This window comes from Euprymna scolopes, chromosome 19 (genome assembly GCF_053919585.1).
Source record: "Euprymna scolopes isolate OS-2025 chromosome 19, ASM5391958v1, whole genome shotgun sequence".
NCBI lineage: Eukaryota > Metazoa > Mollusca > Cephalopoda > Sepiida > Sepiolidae > Euprymna > Euprymna scolopes.
Genome location: NC_136500.1, coordinates 127,000,707 through 127,019,613, shown reverse-complemented (window position 1 = coordinate 127,019,613; position 18,907 = coordinate 127,000,707). Strand labels below are relative to the sequence as shown.

The following is an 18,907-nucleotide window of genomic DNA, read 5'->3' as shown; positions in this document are numbered from 1 at the left end:
GGTTATTTAGAATTAAATTCATTTTAAAAAACTAAATTGCGGAAAAATATTTATGATGACCTGCCACGGAACGATTATGTCATATTCATGAATTGACCGAGTAGTTTTATTTTTAACTAAGAAAATAAAATTTTACGAGTAAATAAGCAAGGGCAGATAGCTCCACACTAATTAAAACTTGTGAGATCAGCTAATAATTTCACACTTCTTGCTTAAAATCAGATAAAAATGATTTTCGTCATAAAAGATACTACCTGATCATTTTACGTAATTTTTGGAATATGACATCTTTGTTCCATGACGGGTATGTACCTCATAAATATTTTTCTGCAATTTAGGTTTTTGAAATAGGTTTAATTCTAAATAAGCGCTATTTGAAAAAATTTTTTTTTTTAACTCAAGTGCTCTGTAGCCTTTATGCGTAACCATCTGCAGATGGTATCTTAATCATCATCATCATCGTCGTATGAATCCAAAGATTCTGTTATTGGCATTGATTTCCCCAATATTTTTCTAGTCAGAATTATTTCTAGAAAGACGTCGGGTACTTACAGTAAGGAGCACGTAAAGATTGCCAATGTCCTAAGTGATTTTTTGTGGAACAAACCGGATTTGAATTTGTGACACTCAGGTTGTTAGTGAGGTTGTTAGAACCACCATCACCTGCCGGTATCTTAATAAAAGGACTAATCCCCATCACCACACGGGGTAGGTGCCAGGAAGGGCATGTGGCCTATAAAAGTTTACATTAATGAAGAAAATGACTTTGCGATGAAATGTGGGACGATCTCATCATTATGTTGTATAGGGGGGGGGTTTACATATTTAAAGATGAAGGGAGTTCATAATGGGGCATATAACGATGGTGATGACATTTATAACATTTCTTTGTACATCATCTTCGAGGCTCTCATCACCATTGCGAAATTTTTTCAACCACCATTGTGTCACGCGTTCGTTAATGGTTCCTGGGCCAAACGCATCATTGTTATCACAAGCTGTCTCAACAGCTTTTCGGCCTAGTTTGAGCTGGAACAAGAACATTGTGCAGATTTGAATTTTGTCCATGCTGTCGAAAAGCCTGCAAAAAATGAATGAAGAGATTTAAACGGTAACGAATAACAAGATTCGATGGAGCGAAAAACTTGCTTCAAAATGATAACATGGCTATATATATATATATATATCAATGAATTAATTCAGAAATCCTATATAAAAGTAACATGTGAGAAAACGATATTGTTTTTGCACCTAATACTAAACTCTATATATTAAAACACTTAACTACTCAGCTATTATATACTAAACTCTATGTATTAAAACACTTAACTACTCAGCTATTATATACTAAACTCTATGTATTAAAACACTTAACTACTCAGCTATTATATACTAAACTCTATGTATTAAAACACTTAACTACTCAGCTATTATATACTAAACTCTATATAATAAAACACTTAACTACTCAGCTATTATATACTAAACTCTATATAATAAAATCTCGGGATACACTTTTTTTTTCCAGTTTACGATGTGGAATACGTTGTTTTTCTGGCCTCTGTTTACAGTATTTGACCCGCCTTATGGTGTCATATATTATGTTATTTGATTATATACAAGACTGGCCCTGTCGGTGGGGCATTAGAATACGCCGACTGCCCCCCTGCAGAGGGTAAAAGTCCCTCAATGGGGGTCCTGGATATGACCTTAAACTATATCCAGTGGTGAGGCCCCAGCTTATGGGCTTTGGGGAGTTTGGAGCCACCCTTTAATTACCATTGCTCCCAGGTCCACTCTGACCCGGAGTGGTAGTACCTGTTAGGGTCCCAACTATAGGTTAAATAGAAACCGATGTGAAAACAACAAATATATTCTATTAAAAAAAATTTTTTCTTCAAAATCTTTTGATTCGGCATTAAATAACCTGAAAAGGGTTGATATGCCATAAAACAAAAACAACCAACCAATACATACAAGACACTCGAGGATAGTGTCTAGTAGGCATTCAAGTTCTCTCTGAACAGACTTGTTTAGTTACATTAAAAGAAGTGTGCTTGGGTTAGTAGATGAAAAACGGTTCAAGAAGCAGGTTCAGTTGGCAAGTAAAGGCCAAGGAAAACCTAGGAGGAAGTGATAAGGATGGATTTTGGAGAAAGAGGAATAAATAACAGGAAAGAGATAAGTTTTGATATCAATTTCTAAATGTGATCCAACATGCAAAACAAATGTTAAACTGAATATGATGATGATGATTTTTTTATTTTAATTTCCAATGTATGCATAGTTTTATTACTTTTTTCTTTTCTTTTCAGTCTGAATCTAAAACTTACTTTCTTCATAACTTTAATGCAAAGCACTATGCACATCTGGTTGAAAAAAATAAAACATTAGATGTAAGTATTTCTTTATTTTACTTTTATTATTACTTGATATGCATTTGATATGTGGTTGTTCAAATAAAAAAATCTTTCTTTATTTTACTTGTTTTATTACTTGATATGCATTTGATAGTGGTTGTTCAAATAAAAAAATAAAACATTAGATGTAAGTATTTCTTTATTTTACTTGTTTTATTACTTGATATGCATTTGATATGTGGTTGTTCAAATAAAAAAATCTTTCTTTATTTTACTTGTTTTATTACTTGATATGCATTTGATAGTGGTTGTTCAAATAAAAAAATAAAACATTAGATGTAAGTATTTATTTATTTTACTTGTTTTATTACTTGATATGCATTTGATATGTGGTTGTTCGAATAAAAAAATAAAACATTAGATGTAAGTATTTATTTATTTTACTTTTATTATTACTTGATATGCATTTGATAATGGTTGTTCAAATAAAAATATCAAAACTACACAAAAATTTGTGACGGAACGAAAACATATTTAAAAATCACGCAACTTGATCAAGTACCTATTTACTATGCCTCCCCACGGGGACAGAGTTAGACACCAGGGTCGTTTTTTAACGTGGAGAAAAGGTACAAAAATAAAAATTGTCTCAGTCGTGAAGGATTTCTCCTCCACCGAAAGAGAACAAGAAATAGAAGTGCAGCATCTGAAGAACAGATACTAGACTTTGATCTTGTCCCGAAGGCCAAGAAAAATTTATCAAGTAGTTTTATTTTTCTTAAGAAATTAATTTTTAAATGAGTTTAAGTGATTAATGGAAAATCATATATATTACAAACCCGACCTCATAAGTTTGAATTATTGTGGAGTTATCTGCCCAAGATGGCGACATGAGACAGTTCCTTTTTGTTTACTTTCACGGAGAACACATGTCTAGCCAAAACCACTATCAATAATTTCTCACACTCTTTATCTGTGCCTAAACCTAAATGTAGACTTTATGAACAAATCTTCTAACTCAAACCCTAACCCAAACCCAAACCCTAACCCTAACCCAAACCCAAACCCAAACCTTGCACGCCTGTAGAACTCTCTTCTGATTACCTGCTTTCCAGCTGAACCGTTCCCCCTAAGTAATCCAATTTACAAAATTCCCACTACTTATGCTTACTACGCTATAATTACATTGATTAATGTATACCCATTAACTCTTATCCTCGAGTGGCCCCCGGGCCTTGATAAGTGGTGATACCTGTGTAAAAAAAACAACAATCAAAAACTGTGTCCATTCCATACTGGATATTTTCGAATTCTGCACATCCTTTTTGTTCTTCACACGAGAACAAAACAACTTTGCCTTTCAGGACTTTGAATTGACAACTTAACATTCTATTCTTTGTCTTTGTTTTAGCTTTTACAATTCAAAGCTTCTCTGGATTGATATTGCCATTTGGTTTGGGACAACATTTTTCTTCTCTTCTAAAACTGAAATGGCTTACAATGCAAAATGTAGCTTAATTGCCGTAAATACGCTTTCATAACTTACTACCTAGCTCCACTCACGTATTGGAGCACTGTTGAAGTAAATACTGAAAATCAATACATAAAATAAATCTCATTATGTGGATACATGAAAATATATATATATATATATATATATTTTTTTTCTTTTTGTAGGAACTTTTCCCGTATTGTGAAGATTCAACTGAAAATGATGTGGAAACAATCTGGCAAAATCAGCAACAAATGCTCAAGAGAGATTTGGTCCAACAGGAGATTGATCGGAGGAAAGGTAAATAAGTGGGTCTTGTTCGAAATTGATTATTATTAACTAATTATTATTAACTATGTCACATGCACACACACACACACCCACACCCACAGAAAGTACCGAGGGATGAAGCAAACAGGTCAAAGCTTACGTCGCCAGAGGTGAATGGGTCAAGTAGTTGACCTTACGACACCTGTGAGAAAGCAGGTGGATATAAACAAGCAGGCGGAAGAGAAGAGTCAGTCAAAAAAAGCGACAGCAGCCTCAAGTCGCTGCTGAATCTGCCACCTCCTGCTCTCCCTCCATCTACCGCTTGAAGCGCACACGAAGCAAGAAATAAAATTATAATTTTATAATTTTCTAAAAAAAACTAAATGTGCTGCAAGTTTGTTTTCCTTGGCTGACAAGAAACTACTATTGTTAAACCCGGCTACATCAGAACTAATAATTATGGCTTGTATTTTAATTCCATATCGATAATATTGTTGAAACTTTCTCTAATAAACAAATTGAAATAACTGTATACACAAGTATTTATCTATATATCGTATTACAGAAGTTTAGAACAACATTGCAAACTGGAGAATTTGTTTGAGTCACCTGCTCTAAGAAAGGTTGTCGACCATGACTAAGGAAGTCTCCCTCCCCCAATTTTAATATCAGAGTTTTCCTTCTAGATGGATGACCTAACAAGATCTAGAGGTCCATCACACCGAGAGGGGTAATCATGCACCTGGTTTCTACAGCAGGGATTTCTGCCCCCCCCCCCCCCCCCGCATGGATGAAAGTATTGATTTGCTCTATTCTAAATAAATAAGTGTAGTATTGGAGATAGATTTAATTGTGTATTGAGTATTTATTAAATATTGGGTATTTATTAAATATTGGGTATTTATTAAATATTGGGTGTTTATTAAATATTGGGTGTTTATTAAATATTGGGTATTTATTAAATATTGGGTATTTATTAAATATTGGGAGAGAAGCAATCTATTTTAGTAATTAATTTGTTTTAAAATAAATGAATAGGATATTAATAAGTAGTTGGATATGTAAGAAAATACAAAGCAAAGAAATGAAAGAAATGGCTGAATGCCATTTACATACAGAGGTTACACATAACATGGATGGATAGATGCACTTAACTTGTCCTTCAAGTGATCTATGTTGGTCAGCTAAAAGACCAGTATCTCCACGTGGAATAAATTGGGGTGCAGTAAGAGAGAGGGAGGGTCTGTTTTAAGAGCCAAATGTGCGCTTTGAACAGTTGGTCACTAGTTTTAATACTTCCCTTCTTGTATTTAATTGAAATGGTATAATTTTTGATTTCTGTATTTAGGATTGTAACTTAATTGATCATGTCTCTGATAATAAATATTCAGCACTTTCCTTAGATAATAACGCTCAAATACATGTGTTTGTTGACTTTAATGTCCACCATTAAAATTGGCTTGATTTGTCTTTGATAGCAGTGTTGTAAAATTTTACAACACTGCTATTAAAGACATTCACTTCGGATTTTAACATGCAATTTGGATGTGAATTTTTATATCGTTTTCATTAACTTCACTTACTCTATGACATTTAAATACTTAAACAACTTTTAATTGTGATTTTCCATATCATACTGACTTTAGCAAATAAAGTGTAAATCATTATAAATATTTGCTAATATTTTCTCCTCTGAAGAGATGGTAGACATCAAAATACTATAGGATAAAGAGTTATACATAATATTTCAAATATATTCTTTGTCTTACATAGAATTATAAAAATCTTTTGATTTGAAATTCAAACATTTCAGGTCATAAATTTTTAAATTTATTGAATAACTAAAATTTGATTTATTTGCTCTATCTTGTATATCGAGCAATTCTTATTTAGATGGGATAGTACTTCTAGAATATTACTGCCAGTAATATCTTGTAAGACTTATAATCATAGTTTTCCATACCAGTTGATTGTTAGATAATTTTATTCTGAAGTATATATATATATATATATATATTTGTCATCCGTGGATCACAACTCATCAGTGCGGCTAGACATACACCTGAATGGATAACATATATATATATCAGGGGCGGAGATGGGACTAGTGCCACTCGTGCCTGCCACGACCAATAATTCGGTTAATGTTATTCAAAATGGATTAAAAAATCATCCATTAATTTCAAGCAAACATACTTAGTCTGATCTCAATTAAATTACATATCTATTCAAGTTTCGATAACTAAGTAGCAAAAAATTCATAAATATATCTGGGAATAATACAAGGATGCTGTTTTGAATGGGTTATCTTTGTCCGGCCACCGCCAGATTCATTGAAAACTCCATAATAGCGGCTATGACGTTGAACGTCCGTAATTCGTGCCAAGCCAAACCTTTACTCGTAATAATCATAATGTTAGAGAAATCCAGATTTTTCTGTAATCACCCGCAAAGTTAAGCCCACTTATAGTGCCTAAAATATTTAGCACGATCGAGCCTGCTGATGTCTGTTTTAGGAAGAGGATGAGGGACAGAGAGAGAGAGATCTCTAGACACATACATACGCATAAACACATGAAGAACGATTACTACTACTGTTGCATTATGTAGTAGCACGAATAGTTCTGTGTAAACATAACCACGCGTGTATATCAGATTGTAAATAAATATCAGTGATTAATAAAGAACAGGTTTTGAATAAGAGTGAATTTGTTTTTTTGAGGAATTTTTTTTTCGTGAATTTTGAATCATAGAAATCTACGAAAAATATGGGTTTTAAGTCATTTTATATTAATACTAAGAAACCCGTCAATCCAATAAACCTTCGTAGAATTCCGTAGTGATACGTAAATACTTTGTAATTTTTTTTCATAAAAACCCTGTATGTAACTTTTCTTGCTGCATCCATCATTTCACAGCTATTTAAACCCAACTTTATTCATCAATATTACCTTTTATTCTATGGGAAAATTTAATCGGATAACTTCAACTGGTCAAGATATCATATGTTTCAAGATTCATCAGATATCATTTACTTTTTGGAAGTTCCCTGTATTTTGCGTATAACGTCACTTGGGCTAATTTTCCTGTGTTTCACGGGTAAGCAGATTATTCTCTAAAACATTAAAAAAAAAAGTTTTACTGCATTTACTGTTAATGATCTGAATTTAAAATTAGATATAATGGAAATGGATATTGTGTTAGACCTGAAAAATAGATCGTTTGGCCAGAGAAATGTAGCCGAGGAGCGAGAAATTATCAAAGTTGGGCGCCCAACTCCTTTATTGGTGAATAAGGTTAGAACTCGTTCCTTCCAATCCAAATGGTTTCATGACATTGACTGGTTATGTGCAAGTAAATCTGAGGAAAAACTCTATTGTTGGCCTTGCTTGCTTTTCATGCCTAAATCAGGACAATCATGGAATTATACTGGCTATACTGATGATAGGCATATTTTGGCTGACTGCAAAATTCATTCGAAATCAATGACTCATTTGAACAATTATAAGCGTTTGAAAACATTTGGCATGTATGACATAGTTACTGCTATTAGTGAATCGGCCAAACTTGAAAGAGAAAGGCACAATAAATTGGTCGAAGAAAATAGACAATATCTGAAACACCTGATAAACGCAATATTATATCTTTGCAAACAAGAACTACCATTATGTGGACACGATGAAGGGGAAGATAGTCTTAACAAAGGTAATTATCGAGAATTATTGCAGTGTTTCTCTAAAATTGACAGTGTGTTTGCATCAAAACTTTCCGCAAAAGAAGGCTCTAGGCAATTTTCAGGTGTTTCCAGAACAATACAGAATGAAATTATATCTGCAATTGATAACGTGATTGCTGATGTTATTTACGCTGAAATTCAAAGTGTCCCATTTATTTCAGTGCAGGCTGATGAAACAACTGACTGCAATGCATGCACAGCTTTCGATCATTGTTAGGTATGTGAATGGATGCAAAATTATTGAACGATTCCTTGGATTTCATGACGTAAGCGATGACAAAAGTGCCACAAGATTAGCTGATGTAATCGAGAAGTCTTTAAATTCCTTCGATGATGCAAAATCAAAATTGGTTTGCCAAACTTATGATGGAGCAGCCGTGATGGCAGGTGAACGGAACGGAGTGCAAATTAAATTGAGAGAGAGGGGATTTAAATACGCCGATTTCATCCATTGTTATGCCCATAAACTTAATTTAGTTTTGAGTAAAAGTACGGAAAATGTTGATGGCGTTAAAATATTTTTTTCACATTTACACAGCTTTAGTAAATTCACATCATCTAGTACGAAACGGAAGAGTGTGTTCCGAAAATTTGAAATCAGCATCCCATCTTTGTGTGCTACCAGATGGTTTTATAAATCAAGAACTGTATCCGCTATAAAAGGCGATCGTCAAAAAATAATGAACGCACTCGAAGATATTCTTGATCATGGCGAAATATGGGATGAAGCAACACTAAGTGAAACCGACAATTTATTGTCAAAATTGAATGATTTCACTTTCATGTTTTTTATTAACTGTTTTTATGTCATTTTTTCTCAAGCAGAGAAACTATTTGACATTTTAAAGTGCAGAAAACTCGACGTGAAATATGCTCAAGATAAAATACATGATTTCATTCAATCAATATCAAACAATTGTGACAATGAACATTATGAAAATATGATTCAACAAATGATGACAGACATGGAGATATCTGACGAATCACACGCTCCACCAACGAAAAGAACTAGGGGAAATCGAATCAACTACAAAAGTGTATATTTTGAAATAATTCAAAACATCATTTCGTCACTAAAAGATCGATTCGCCAACATAAGAGACTTTTCATATTTTGAATTGCTCGATGTGAAGAAGTTTGAAGTTTTTTCCTGTACATTCCCTAAGCAACATATAGATGCGTTGCAGAAAAAATACCCTGGTATTTTTTACCTAAAATCCTTGACAAGTGAGCTCAGGTATTTGTATTCTGACAATGATTTCAAAAAATGTACCTCAAGTAAAGCTATTTTGGAGATGCTTCATGAACTCGGTTTTTTGTCTGCAATGTCTGAAACTGTGAGACTGATACAACTTTTCCTTACCATTCCCGCTATTTCAGTTTCAAATGAAAGAAGTTTCTCAACCTTGGACAGAATACGATCATTTTTAAGATGCACTATGGCTGAGGATCGATTTTCGTCTTTAGCCCGAATTTCAATTGAGAAGGAAATGCTTAAAGATTTAGAGCAAAGAAATGAATTGCACAATAAGGTAATAGAAAAATTTGCGGCCAAACCAAGAAGCCTGGAGTTTATGCTCAAATGAGATGACCTTCCCAAAAACGCGCTTGACCTGCAGACACTCCTATTCAAAGGCATTTATAGACGAACGCTAGCTGTAAAATGATGCAGCAAAAAAAAAAAGAAAGTTACATACAGAATCTTTATGAAAAAAATTATTTACATACTACTACGGACTTCTACGAAGGTTCCGAGGTTTGAGGGTTTTTCTTACTATTAATATAAAATGACATAGAACCCATATTTTTTGTAGATTTCTATGATTCAAAATTCACGAATAAACCATTCCTTAATGAAAAAAAAAGGGATTGTGAAGTGCTAATAAAAAATCAATCATTTAATTATTTTATAATTCCACGAGACAAATGACCTGGCGATTTGTGGACTTAATTGCTAACCTGGTTAGTTGTCATTGTCATCAATTTCTTTATTCTAATAAACATATTTTTCTACCCATAGTAATGAATATTTCTTTTCTTCTATACTTTTGAAAGGGAAAAAAATATCTTATCTACTGTATCAACAAGACCACAAATTATATAGTATCTTGATTGTTCACAAAAAAACAAAAACAAACACCATGCAAGGTACGTTAGTCAATCTGTGCTATGCAATGGAGAATCACGCAATAGCAACTATGATTACTTATTTGGGTCCACAGACCACGGATTGGGAACTAAAGTTGACAACGGGCAGGGGGGGGGGGCGGCACGACAAGCAATAATAGGCTAGAGTCGCCACTGATATATATATATATATATATATATATATAAGAAAATTTGAAAACCTGAAAATGTTGAGAAATGATAATTTTTTTTTTTTTTTTGGTGTTATTAAATGCCAAATTTTCGCCAATAACATGCCTTTATCAAGGAGATATCAGTCCGATTGAGTTTTTTTTTCTTCTTCATAATGATGTAATGAGGAGTCGTAGCCTCCCGAAGAAAAAATATGTCCTGTTTCGGTAACTGTTCAAATCTGTGTGTTGTCGCTCGGTTTAAGCGCGAATACATCATGTGTTGCTTTTACAATTCTTACTGTTTTTCCAAAAACTTTGAAACATTTTCTCTTCAAATAAGTCTTTTGTGTTAATCTATATTTAATTTGTATTTTTGAAAGGGGAGATTTTTCCACCACGTCCACAACTGGTTCGAAGATTCCAAAACCCCACATTAATAAAAATGTGGGAACAACGCAAGAGGATGCAACAGAGCATAGAGGATTTGGTTCAAAAAACTACAAAAAAGTCTCCCCAGAAATGCTTAAAAAATGTAAGGAGTTTATGAGTCATAACATTTGATTTTTGTATTGATGTTGCTAAAATCCTTTCTCGAGGTTTGATTCAGCTTTTGTAGAGACTTGTTTTTTACATGCTGCTTAATGTTTGCAGTATCTATGTAAATGCATTGATAACGAAAAGATCATATTCCAAAAATTATGTAAATTGATCAAGTGGTTTTATTTTTATAAAGTTATTATTAAGTGAGTAATGGGAATTTGTAATCTTGCAAGTTTGAATTATTGTTGAGTTATCTCATTTTGTTTCTTGATTTTGTTATTAAAATGACAGGCAAGACAATCTTTCTTCAGTTACTCATAAAATTTGATTTTCTTTTTTGAAAAAAAAAAAAAAAAACTACCTGATCAATTTACATGATTTTTTTTGTTTCATCACAGGTATGTACATCATACAGGTTTTTCTTTATTTTTGTTTTAATATAAGGAACTCTGGGCAAGAACTAAAATATTTTCTAATTATTTCAAATGTTTTTCAGTATGCAATTCTTAAAAGCATAATTAAAAAAAAAAAAAAAGATCAGTTAATTATATTAAATTGTTAACACTTTCATTAAAAAAACGCATTGGATTGACTGGAATTCTAGTTGGGCTTAATTTTAAGTTATTTTCTCTTATAGCAAATGGAATTTCTTTTATTTATATGAAATGTTGAAGAAGTATATTCTCCGTCACTTTAGTTTAGAATATTTGTTTGTTTGCACATTTTTTAAAACTTATACAGAGTTATGCGATTTTAAGGGATACAACTCTTTTTATATTCTTAGTTTAAACATTTGATTTGTTCCCCTTGCTGATTTTTTTTTTTTTTCTATTTAAAAAAATATTTCCATATTATCCATTGTCCAGAAAAGATTACATAAACTGTTTAATGAAATATATTATTATATTGCCAATAACATGGTGCAAATGAAAATTGGCTGGTCAAAAGCAAAGTGCAATCTGTCAGCTTAACTGCTATATATGTCCAAATATTAAAATCTCACAAGATAACACATACTTATCTTAACCTGAGGATTCCATACAGGAATGAAATGCAAAAGTCTTTGTGTAGAAATTTGTCAAAGAGAAAAATGCATAATATCATGATATAATATATAAAATCCAGGAAGAAGCAAAATAACTTACGTTTGCCTGTATCCAATAAGTGGCTATCATGCTTACATAATCCTCAGTGTAGGAAGTGATAATTACTGCTGGTCAGGAGATTCAAACCCAGTCACAAAGTCACCGACTTTGTAGGCTAGCATTCTTCCTTGAGGCCACCAGCAATTTACACAAGAATTGAAGGAAGTTAAATGCTAATAAATGCCAAGTCAGCAGCTATACATGGTAAACAGTCAGAAAGTATTAATTTCCTAAGCAGGTTTAAACTTTAATTTCTTAAAGAGGCTTTATAATTATATTTTAAAAAAATCGTAAATATTTTTATATCTACAGACACAGATATATCGTAGGACAAAAAGAAGAAAGATTTAGAAATGAGTAAGAAATATTATTTTCTATAAAACTGTATAAAAAGTGAGATATAATCGTGCAAGATGAACGTATGGAAAAGGACAAAGGAGGAAGGTGATTTCATGTTATTTTTAAATTTACAAGGTGACATGAGGAGAAAAAAGTAAATTGAAAAGAAAAAAAAGAACAAGATGTTTCATATGTGGGGAGGGAGGAATAATTTTTAATTACTTGTAAATATTTCTTTCTCCCTTCTTTTTCAGACTACACTTTCTCAGAAATTGGATAACCTAAAGCCTAACATGACTGTGATGGAAATGGTAAAGATAGCGCAGAGGGTAAGTGCTGAAATTAAGCCAGCAAAACACAGCAATAAGCGCCTCTGTTCTTTTGTCGACCAAAAAATCAAGAGCTTGCTGTATCTTGATTGGCTCAAAGAAGAAATGAAGGACCAACCAAAACTGTCAATCAGTAAGTTAAATTCAATTTATTTAATTCATTCTCTATGCAAGACAAAGCAACACTTTCCAGGTATACAACAGCTGCAGAGATAGTATTGTCATAAAGGGGTTCACTATGGATACCCACTGTAAGGATGCCTGTGCGTTAAATTTTCATGGCAGGAGGTGCACAATCTCCAACCATATCTCTCCTGAATCAACATTGTTAAATACCAATGGCAAGTGAAGTGTGTGTACAGGACAAACTGGAAACAAATGCTGAGATAAGCGGAGAGCACATACAGTGCCTAGAATTCCCAAATGGTCACCCATCTGGTACTAACCAGGCTCAACATTGCTTAACTTCGGTGATCTGAACAGAACCAGTGTCAACACGATTATGCCATTGTTATAATACAATATATATTAAGTCTGATGCATTGTGATGATGTATGGAAGTGAAACTTGACCAGCGATGGTTGAGGACATGCGTTGCATGGAGAGAAATTATATGAGAATCATATGATGTAATGTAAGTCTTAAAGGCAATGTTAGGTCTGATGACCTCATAGGAAGATTAAATTTGGACAGCATAGGGAGATGTGTGCAAAGCAGGAGACTTTGATAGTATGACCACATTGAAAGAATGAATGAATGTTCTTGGGTTAGTAGATGTAGAACAATTGAGGCAGCAAGTTCAGTTCACAGAGGAAAGCTACGGTTAACATGGGAGGATGTGATAAGGATCGATTTTAGAAAAGGAGAGATAAAGACTTGGCCAGAGATAGGTTAGTTTAGATGTCAATTTCCAACACTGCTACCATTGATTATCACTTTGATAATATTCATTTTCATCCAAGTTTTTAATTTAACAAGTAGACCTTCCTATTTTAGCATTAAAACTTATTAAATCTACTGTTAATTCTAATACAACTTTGAGCATATTTGCTTGAAAAATCTTAACCAACCACTCATTTTTACCTCTTTGTACAAACAAAGCTTACTAGACAATATTTTTTGATCGTTTGTCGAAAGCTTTGTCTAGATTCACTGAAGGGAGATAGATTTTTTGATCGTTTGTCGAAAGCTTTGTCTAGATTCACTGAAGGGAGATAGATTTTTTGATCGTTTGTCGAAAGCTTTGTCTAGATTCACTGAAGGGAGATAGATTTTTTGATCGTTTGTCGAAAGCTTTGTCTAGATTCACTGAAGGGAGATAGATTTTTTGATCGTTTGTCGAAAGCTTTGTCTAGATTCACTGAAGGGAGATAGATTTTTTGATCGTTTGTCGAAAGCTTTGTCTAGATTCACTGAAGGGAGATAGATTTTTTGATCGTTTGTCGAAAGCTTTGTCTAGATTCACTGAAGGGAGATAGATTTTTTGATCGTTTGTCGAAAGCTTTGTCTAGATTCACTGAAGGGAGATAGATTTTTTGATCGTTTGTCGAAAGCTTTGTCTAGATTCACTGAAGGGAGATAGATTTTTTGATCGTTTGTCGAAAGCTTTGTCTAGATTCACTGAAGGGAGATAGATTTTTTGATCGTTTGTCGAAAGCTTTGTCTAGATTCACTGAAGGGAGATAGACGTTTGTCACACTTTTGCCCTGGGTAGTCGTGCTGGTAATGTATACGTACACAGCGAAATCCAATATAATTGATTAATAATTTACTTTTTTCTTTTTTTAGATAAATCCGAGGCAACTTGTGAAGCTGAAAAGTCCATGGACAGACTAGAAGGCATGACATTGATGATGAAGGTGAGTTTTTCTTTTTTATAGAGTAAACTTTTCAACTTTTTAAATATTTTAGTTAAGTTGTTAGGAAAATAATGACCAATCTCTAAAAACAAAAAATTTTCCATTCAAATTGTGTTGAAATACTTACATTAATTGCCTTAGACATTTCTCTGATATATCTCGATTTCAAATGTTCATTGTCAAAATTGCATGGCCATTGTCTACCATCTGCATCTTCAAAGTTTTCATTAGCACTGAAAAAACATGCTAGACTGCATGTTTTGGTGATGCGTGCAAATGACAGACATTGCAGGTGATAGAATAGGTGCATAGAGAATTGAAAATATCTCTTATTGAAGTCTGGCCACTCATTGTTTTTATTTATTTGTTTTAATGGGATTTAGACTGCATGCAATCCACTTGATAAAAATAATGTCCGGGATTATCTACAGATGAGCCCTTTGAATGGACATTGTTCGATCCTTATCTTTAGTGCATATACTAAGTAGTCAGCTTTTTGGTTGTGGAATGGTGACCACTGACAAAGGCTAGAATATAAGATTTTCAGTCGTGAATAAAAATAAGAAATAGGAAGGAGAAACAGAGACAGTCATCTGAACAGGACAGAGGTGGATAGTTTTTCTGAGGGCTAACAGGCAGTTGGGCCAGTTGTGCCTCTCCGAATAAGTTGGGTCTTTGGGGCTCTTAGCTAAATGATTGTGTTGATTGAACTTGTATTCTAGTTTGGTCAGGGAAAAATCTCATTGTGTGAGTCTGCTATTCAACCTAAGAAGATAAGTACTGTTTTAATTTTCAAAGGAAAATAAGCGTCTGTTAATTGTTTTAAAACTGGATCTGTGGTTTTACTTGGAGGAATAGTTCCTTCGTTGACACGCTGACTTAATTTGAGAACAACTTTGGACAGACACAATGATTGGGGCAATCACGGCCTGTGCAGTGAACACACACATGCAAGTTAACAACTATGGAATTTCTTAAATTTTCGTACTGTCTGATCATTTGTGAACTGTTTTGTTTTGTTGCTGTTGTTATGCAATAAAAATATACATGTTACCTTTTCGGTCCCCCGATTTGTTGGAGAGGGACCTATGTTTTCTGTGCGTCCGTTAGTCCGGACGATTGCCAGATAACCGTCCATTAGTTTTTCCTGAAATTTTGCCACAGATTGTATTTCATTAAATAGATGTGCACAGTAAAAAAAAATGTTTTTTGCGAAAATTCCTGTTGCATCCTCGGGCTCAAAAGAGGTAAAAAATGCCCCAAAATTACACGTTTTGCCCCATAACTTTTGATCTATCCATTAATGTGGAGCTCATTGTTCTTAATATAAATCCAGTATGGGTGACCCTGGCAAAATTCTGGTTCTCGTCCCGGGGGATTTTCAGTGTTAGAAATGCTCCTGGTGGTTTTTTTTTTTTTCTTATTTCTCAACAAAAACTTGATATGTTTGAATACATAGTGGTTTTTCACAGTGGTCGACTCAAATATAGATGTGTTAAGGCCTGAAACTACACTGTTATCCATTTACACTGGGATTTGGCATCCCCAGGGTCTCAAAAGAGGTAAAAAATACCACAAAATGGCCAAAAATTACGCTTTTTGCCCCATAGCGTTTGATCCATCCGTTAATTTTCCTGAAACTTGGTCACAATGTAGAGGCCTTTGTTCTTAATCTAAATCCAGTATGTGTGATCCTGTATGTGTGACCCTGGCAAAATTCTGGTTCGCATCCCTCTTGATCTTTTAGGGCTAAAAAAACATGGAACTCGTTTTTCATATTACTCAAAACCTTGATATGCATGTCTATTTAGTGGTTTTCCATTCAAATATGCATGTCTTAAGGCATGTCAGATATAATCAGACTAAAAAATATTCAAAATGAGGTGTCTCCTTTTTTTTTTTATTTTTCCAGGTGTTGGGCATGGATCATCCAAATATCCTAAAAAAAATATTATTTGGCGCAAATCACAATACTCTAATGAAAAACTTGACGAATTACATGAATGCTGACGAACTGCAAAAATTTAAAGAAGAATTCTTACTCATTTCTGAGAATCCACAACCGAATGGCAACTATTCTGGAAATCAAACACCAAAAGTCCAATATTCTGACAATATCCCTCCAAATCTACACACACTGAGTGCATTCCGTTTACTTCTGATTGATACTAAAAAACTACAAAAAACAGCTGATAATTACCAGTTTTGTAACACAAAAAGTGATGAAACTTCAGGTAATGTAATGCCATATCTGAAAACTTTATCTGATTGAAACTTTTTTTTCCAGATCTTTTGTTTAGGATTGACAAGGAGTTTCATGACTGTGGGGAGCATTTTGCAGACTCTAGTGTCTTGTGACAGTCTAGTTGATAACAGTTAGGAGTTATCAGTGAGTGAGAGTTGACGCCAATTACGAGTTGACATAGTTGAAGGCGATTGGTGGCTCAAAGGTTACCTGAGAGAGATCGGAGAGATTAGATTGGGACAAGAAAAAAAATCACTGGAGACTAACACGACCAGACAGCTATCAATGGGCAACATTGGGATTCCTATTTCTACATTACATGACAGTATCACACACCCACCCAAAGTTTAACTGATGTACATCAAGTACTCATCTTGTGTTATTTTATCGTGACACGATCACATGTTTATGGCTGTGTATAACTAACCTTGATTTATATGAACTTCTGTTGGTCTCCCCTTGTATGGAGCAATTTCTGTATAATTAAAAAAAATAGTTTTCGCTCTGTCAAAAAAAAAAAAAATTGTGACATCATTCTTCGTTGTCACTTTTTGTCTACAGCGTTTGACCTCTGTCCTCTGCCTCAACTTTATGACGCTCGTCTTTCATTCAACCTTGAGAACAATTTTATTTTACAGGTCTAGGTTATCATGCACTTAGTGTGACCCTTGTCAAAATTCATACTAGCTAACTTAATCACACCTGACATATGGTCGCTTGTATATAAACTAGTTGTTTTTAAATCTTTATTTCTCATTGTAAAAACAAAACGTTTTTATATTTTTTTTTATATAAAGCCGATGAAGATGAGCAAGAATTCCAGACTCTTTCCGAGAAGATGAAAATAATAAAAGAAACTTACTGGTACAAAATGCTTGAAAATCATTTCCGGTCTTTATTCATGTGGCCTGTCATGCTTTCCACTTTGAATGGTGTCTGTCGAAATGTAGAAGTCTCACAGCCTTTCTTACAAAAACGCAAAAATACAAAGTAAGTAAAACCATATTTAGATGTTGTTTCATGATCAGTCGAGATTAGGTATTAAAATATTGCTTCTTGTCCAGAGTTGAAATATTGCTTCTTGTCTAGAGTTGAAATATCGGTTATTGTCCAGAGTTGAAATATCGGTTATTGTCCAGAGTTGAAATATCGGTTATTGTCCAGAGTTGAAATATCGGTTATTGTCCCTGTATTAAAAAAACAAAAATAAAGAAAAATCTCTATGATGTACATAGCTATGACAAAGCAAAAATATCACATCTTGTAAATTGGTCAAGTAGTTAAATTTTTAAATAAGAAAACCAAGTTTTATGAATGTTTTGTCCACCATTTTGAAAACGAAAAAAGAAACAGAAATGAATGGAAGATAACTCAATACTATAATAATTTTCAGGTACCCTTTGTGTCGTAAAAGGCGAAAAGTTTGCAGTTCTACTGCCGGTTCAAGTAAAAAGAAAAAGAAAGCAAGTGCCACGTCATGCGAAGAAAGCAACAACAGTTCAGGTATTTGTTGATTTATTACAGCTAATAAAACTGAAGTTAAATGATGTTGAACCCGGTCATAACTGTAATGGCAATTATCCAGGGGTAAATTGAGCTGGCTCCTAATGAGTTCAACGCATCTTGTGTCAAGGTAGTTCACACCCATCATTTGGCAGCTGAGTCCTTAGCATACTTCAGCCATTCTTGGTTCCAACATTGAACACCAAAAACGCAAGGGTTATGTCTGTCCATGTTTTCAATTTATTACGAAAACTATTTTCATTAATTTTCTGTCTCATCATATTTCATAATTTTTAGATATGTTACTAAATTCAACATGACAATTAAGACACGTTTCAAGACTCCAAGCATAGTTTTGGGACACAATTGCCATTTTAGGTCAATTTTCAAAACAGATAATGTATAAGTGTTATACCATTTTTCTAAACCAAAATTTCACGAGGAATCCAATAAAACAAAAACGAATACAAAATTTTGATGGGAAACCATGTTTTCAAGCAATTCTTTCATGACGGCCGGAATCGCACTTCCCGTTTTTTTGTTCCAAGGACCGTATCCTGCAGATTGCGAAACTATTTAAGAAAATTACTCAAAACCTATCAATCATAAGTGTTAGGCCATCTTTCTTAACCAGAATTGTTCTTCATCTGGCGCTGATACAATGATTTTTCGTCGTTTTCAGCAATAGCATACAAAACTTTCTGTGCAAAGCGCCAGGTACATGATGTTGCCGAGTCCAGATGGTCGATATCCTTATGGTTGTCTCTGGTGAGCCCACACTCCTTGGCC

At 33.7% G+C, this 18,907-nt stretch overlaps 1 protein-coding gene across 1 annotated transcript in view; it reads left to right on the top strand.

Annotated features, from left to right (window-relative positions):
• LOC145239963 (uncharacterized) overlaps positions 1-18,907 on the top strand; it is an 87,508-nt gene that overhangs the window by 64,495 nt on the left and 4,106 nt on the right. Inside the window, exons 16-23 of the mRNA XM_080103550.1 lie at positions 2,316-2,396; positions 4,038-4,152; positions 10,539-10,690; positions 12,437-12,644; positions 14,300-14,370; positions 16,283-16,604; positions 17,413-17,605; positions 18,009-18,118. Coding sequence (XP_079959676.1) covers positions 2,316-2,396; positions 4,038-4,152; positions 10,539-10,690; positions 12,437-12,644; positions 14,300-14,370; positions 16,283-16,604; positions 17,413-17,605; positions 18,009-18,118 — 1,252 coding nt within the window. The remainder of the gene's footprint in view (positions 1-2,315; positions 2,397-4,037; positions 4,153-10,538; positions 10,691-12,436; positions 12,645-14,299; positions 14,371-16,282; positions 16,605-17,412; positions 17,606-18,008; positions 18,119-18,907) is intronic.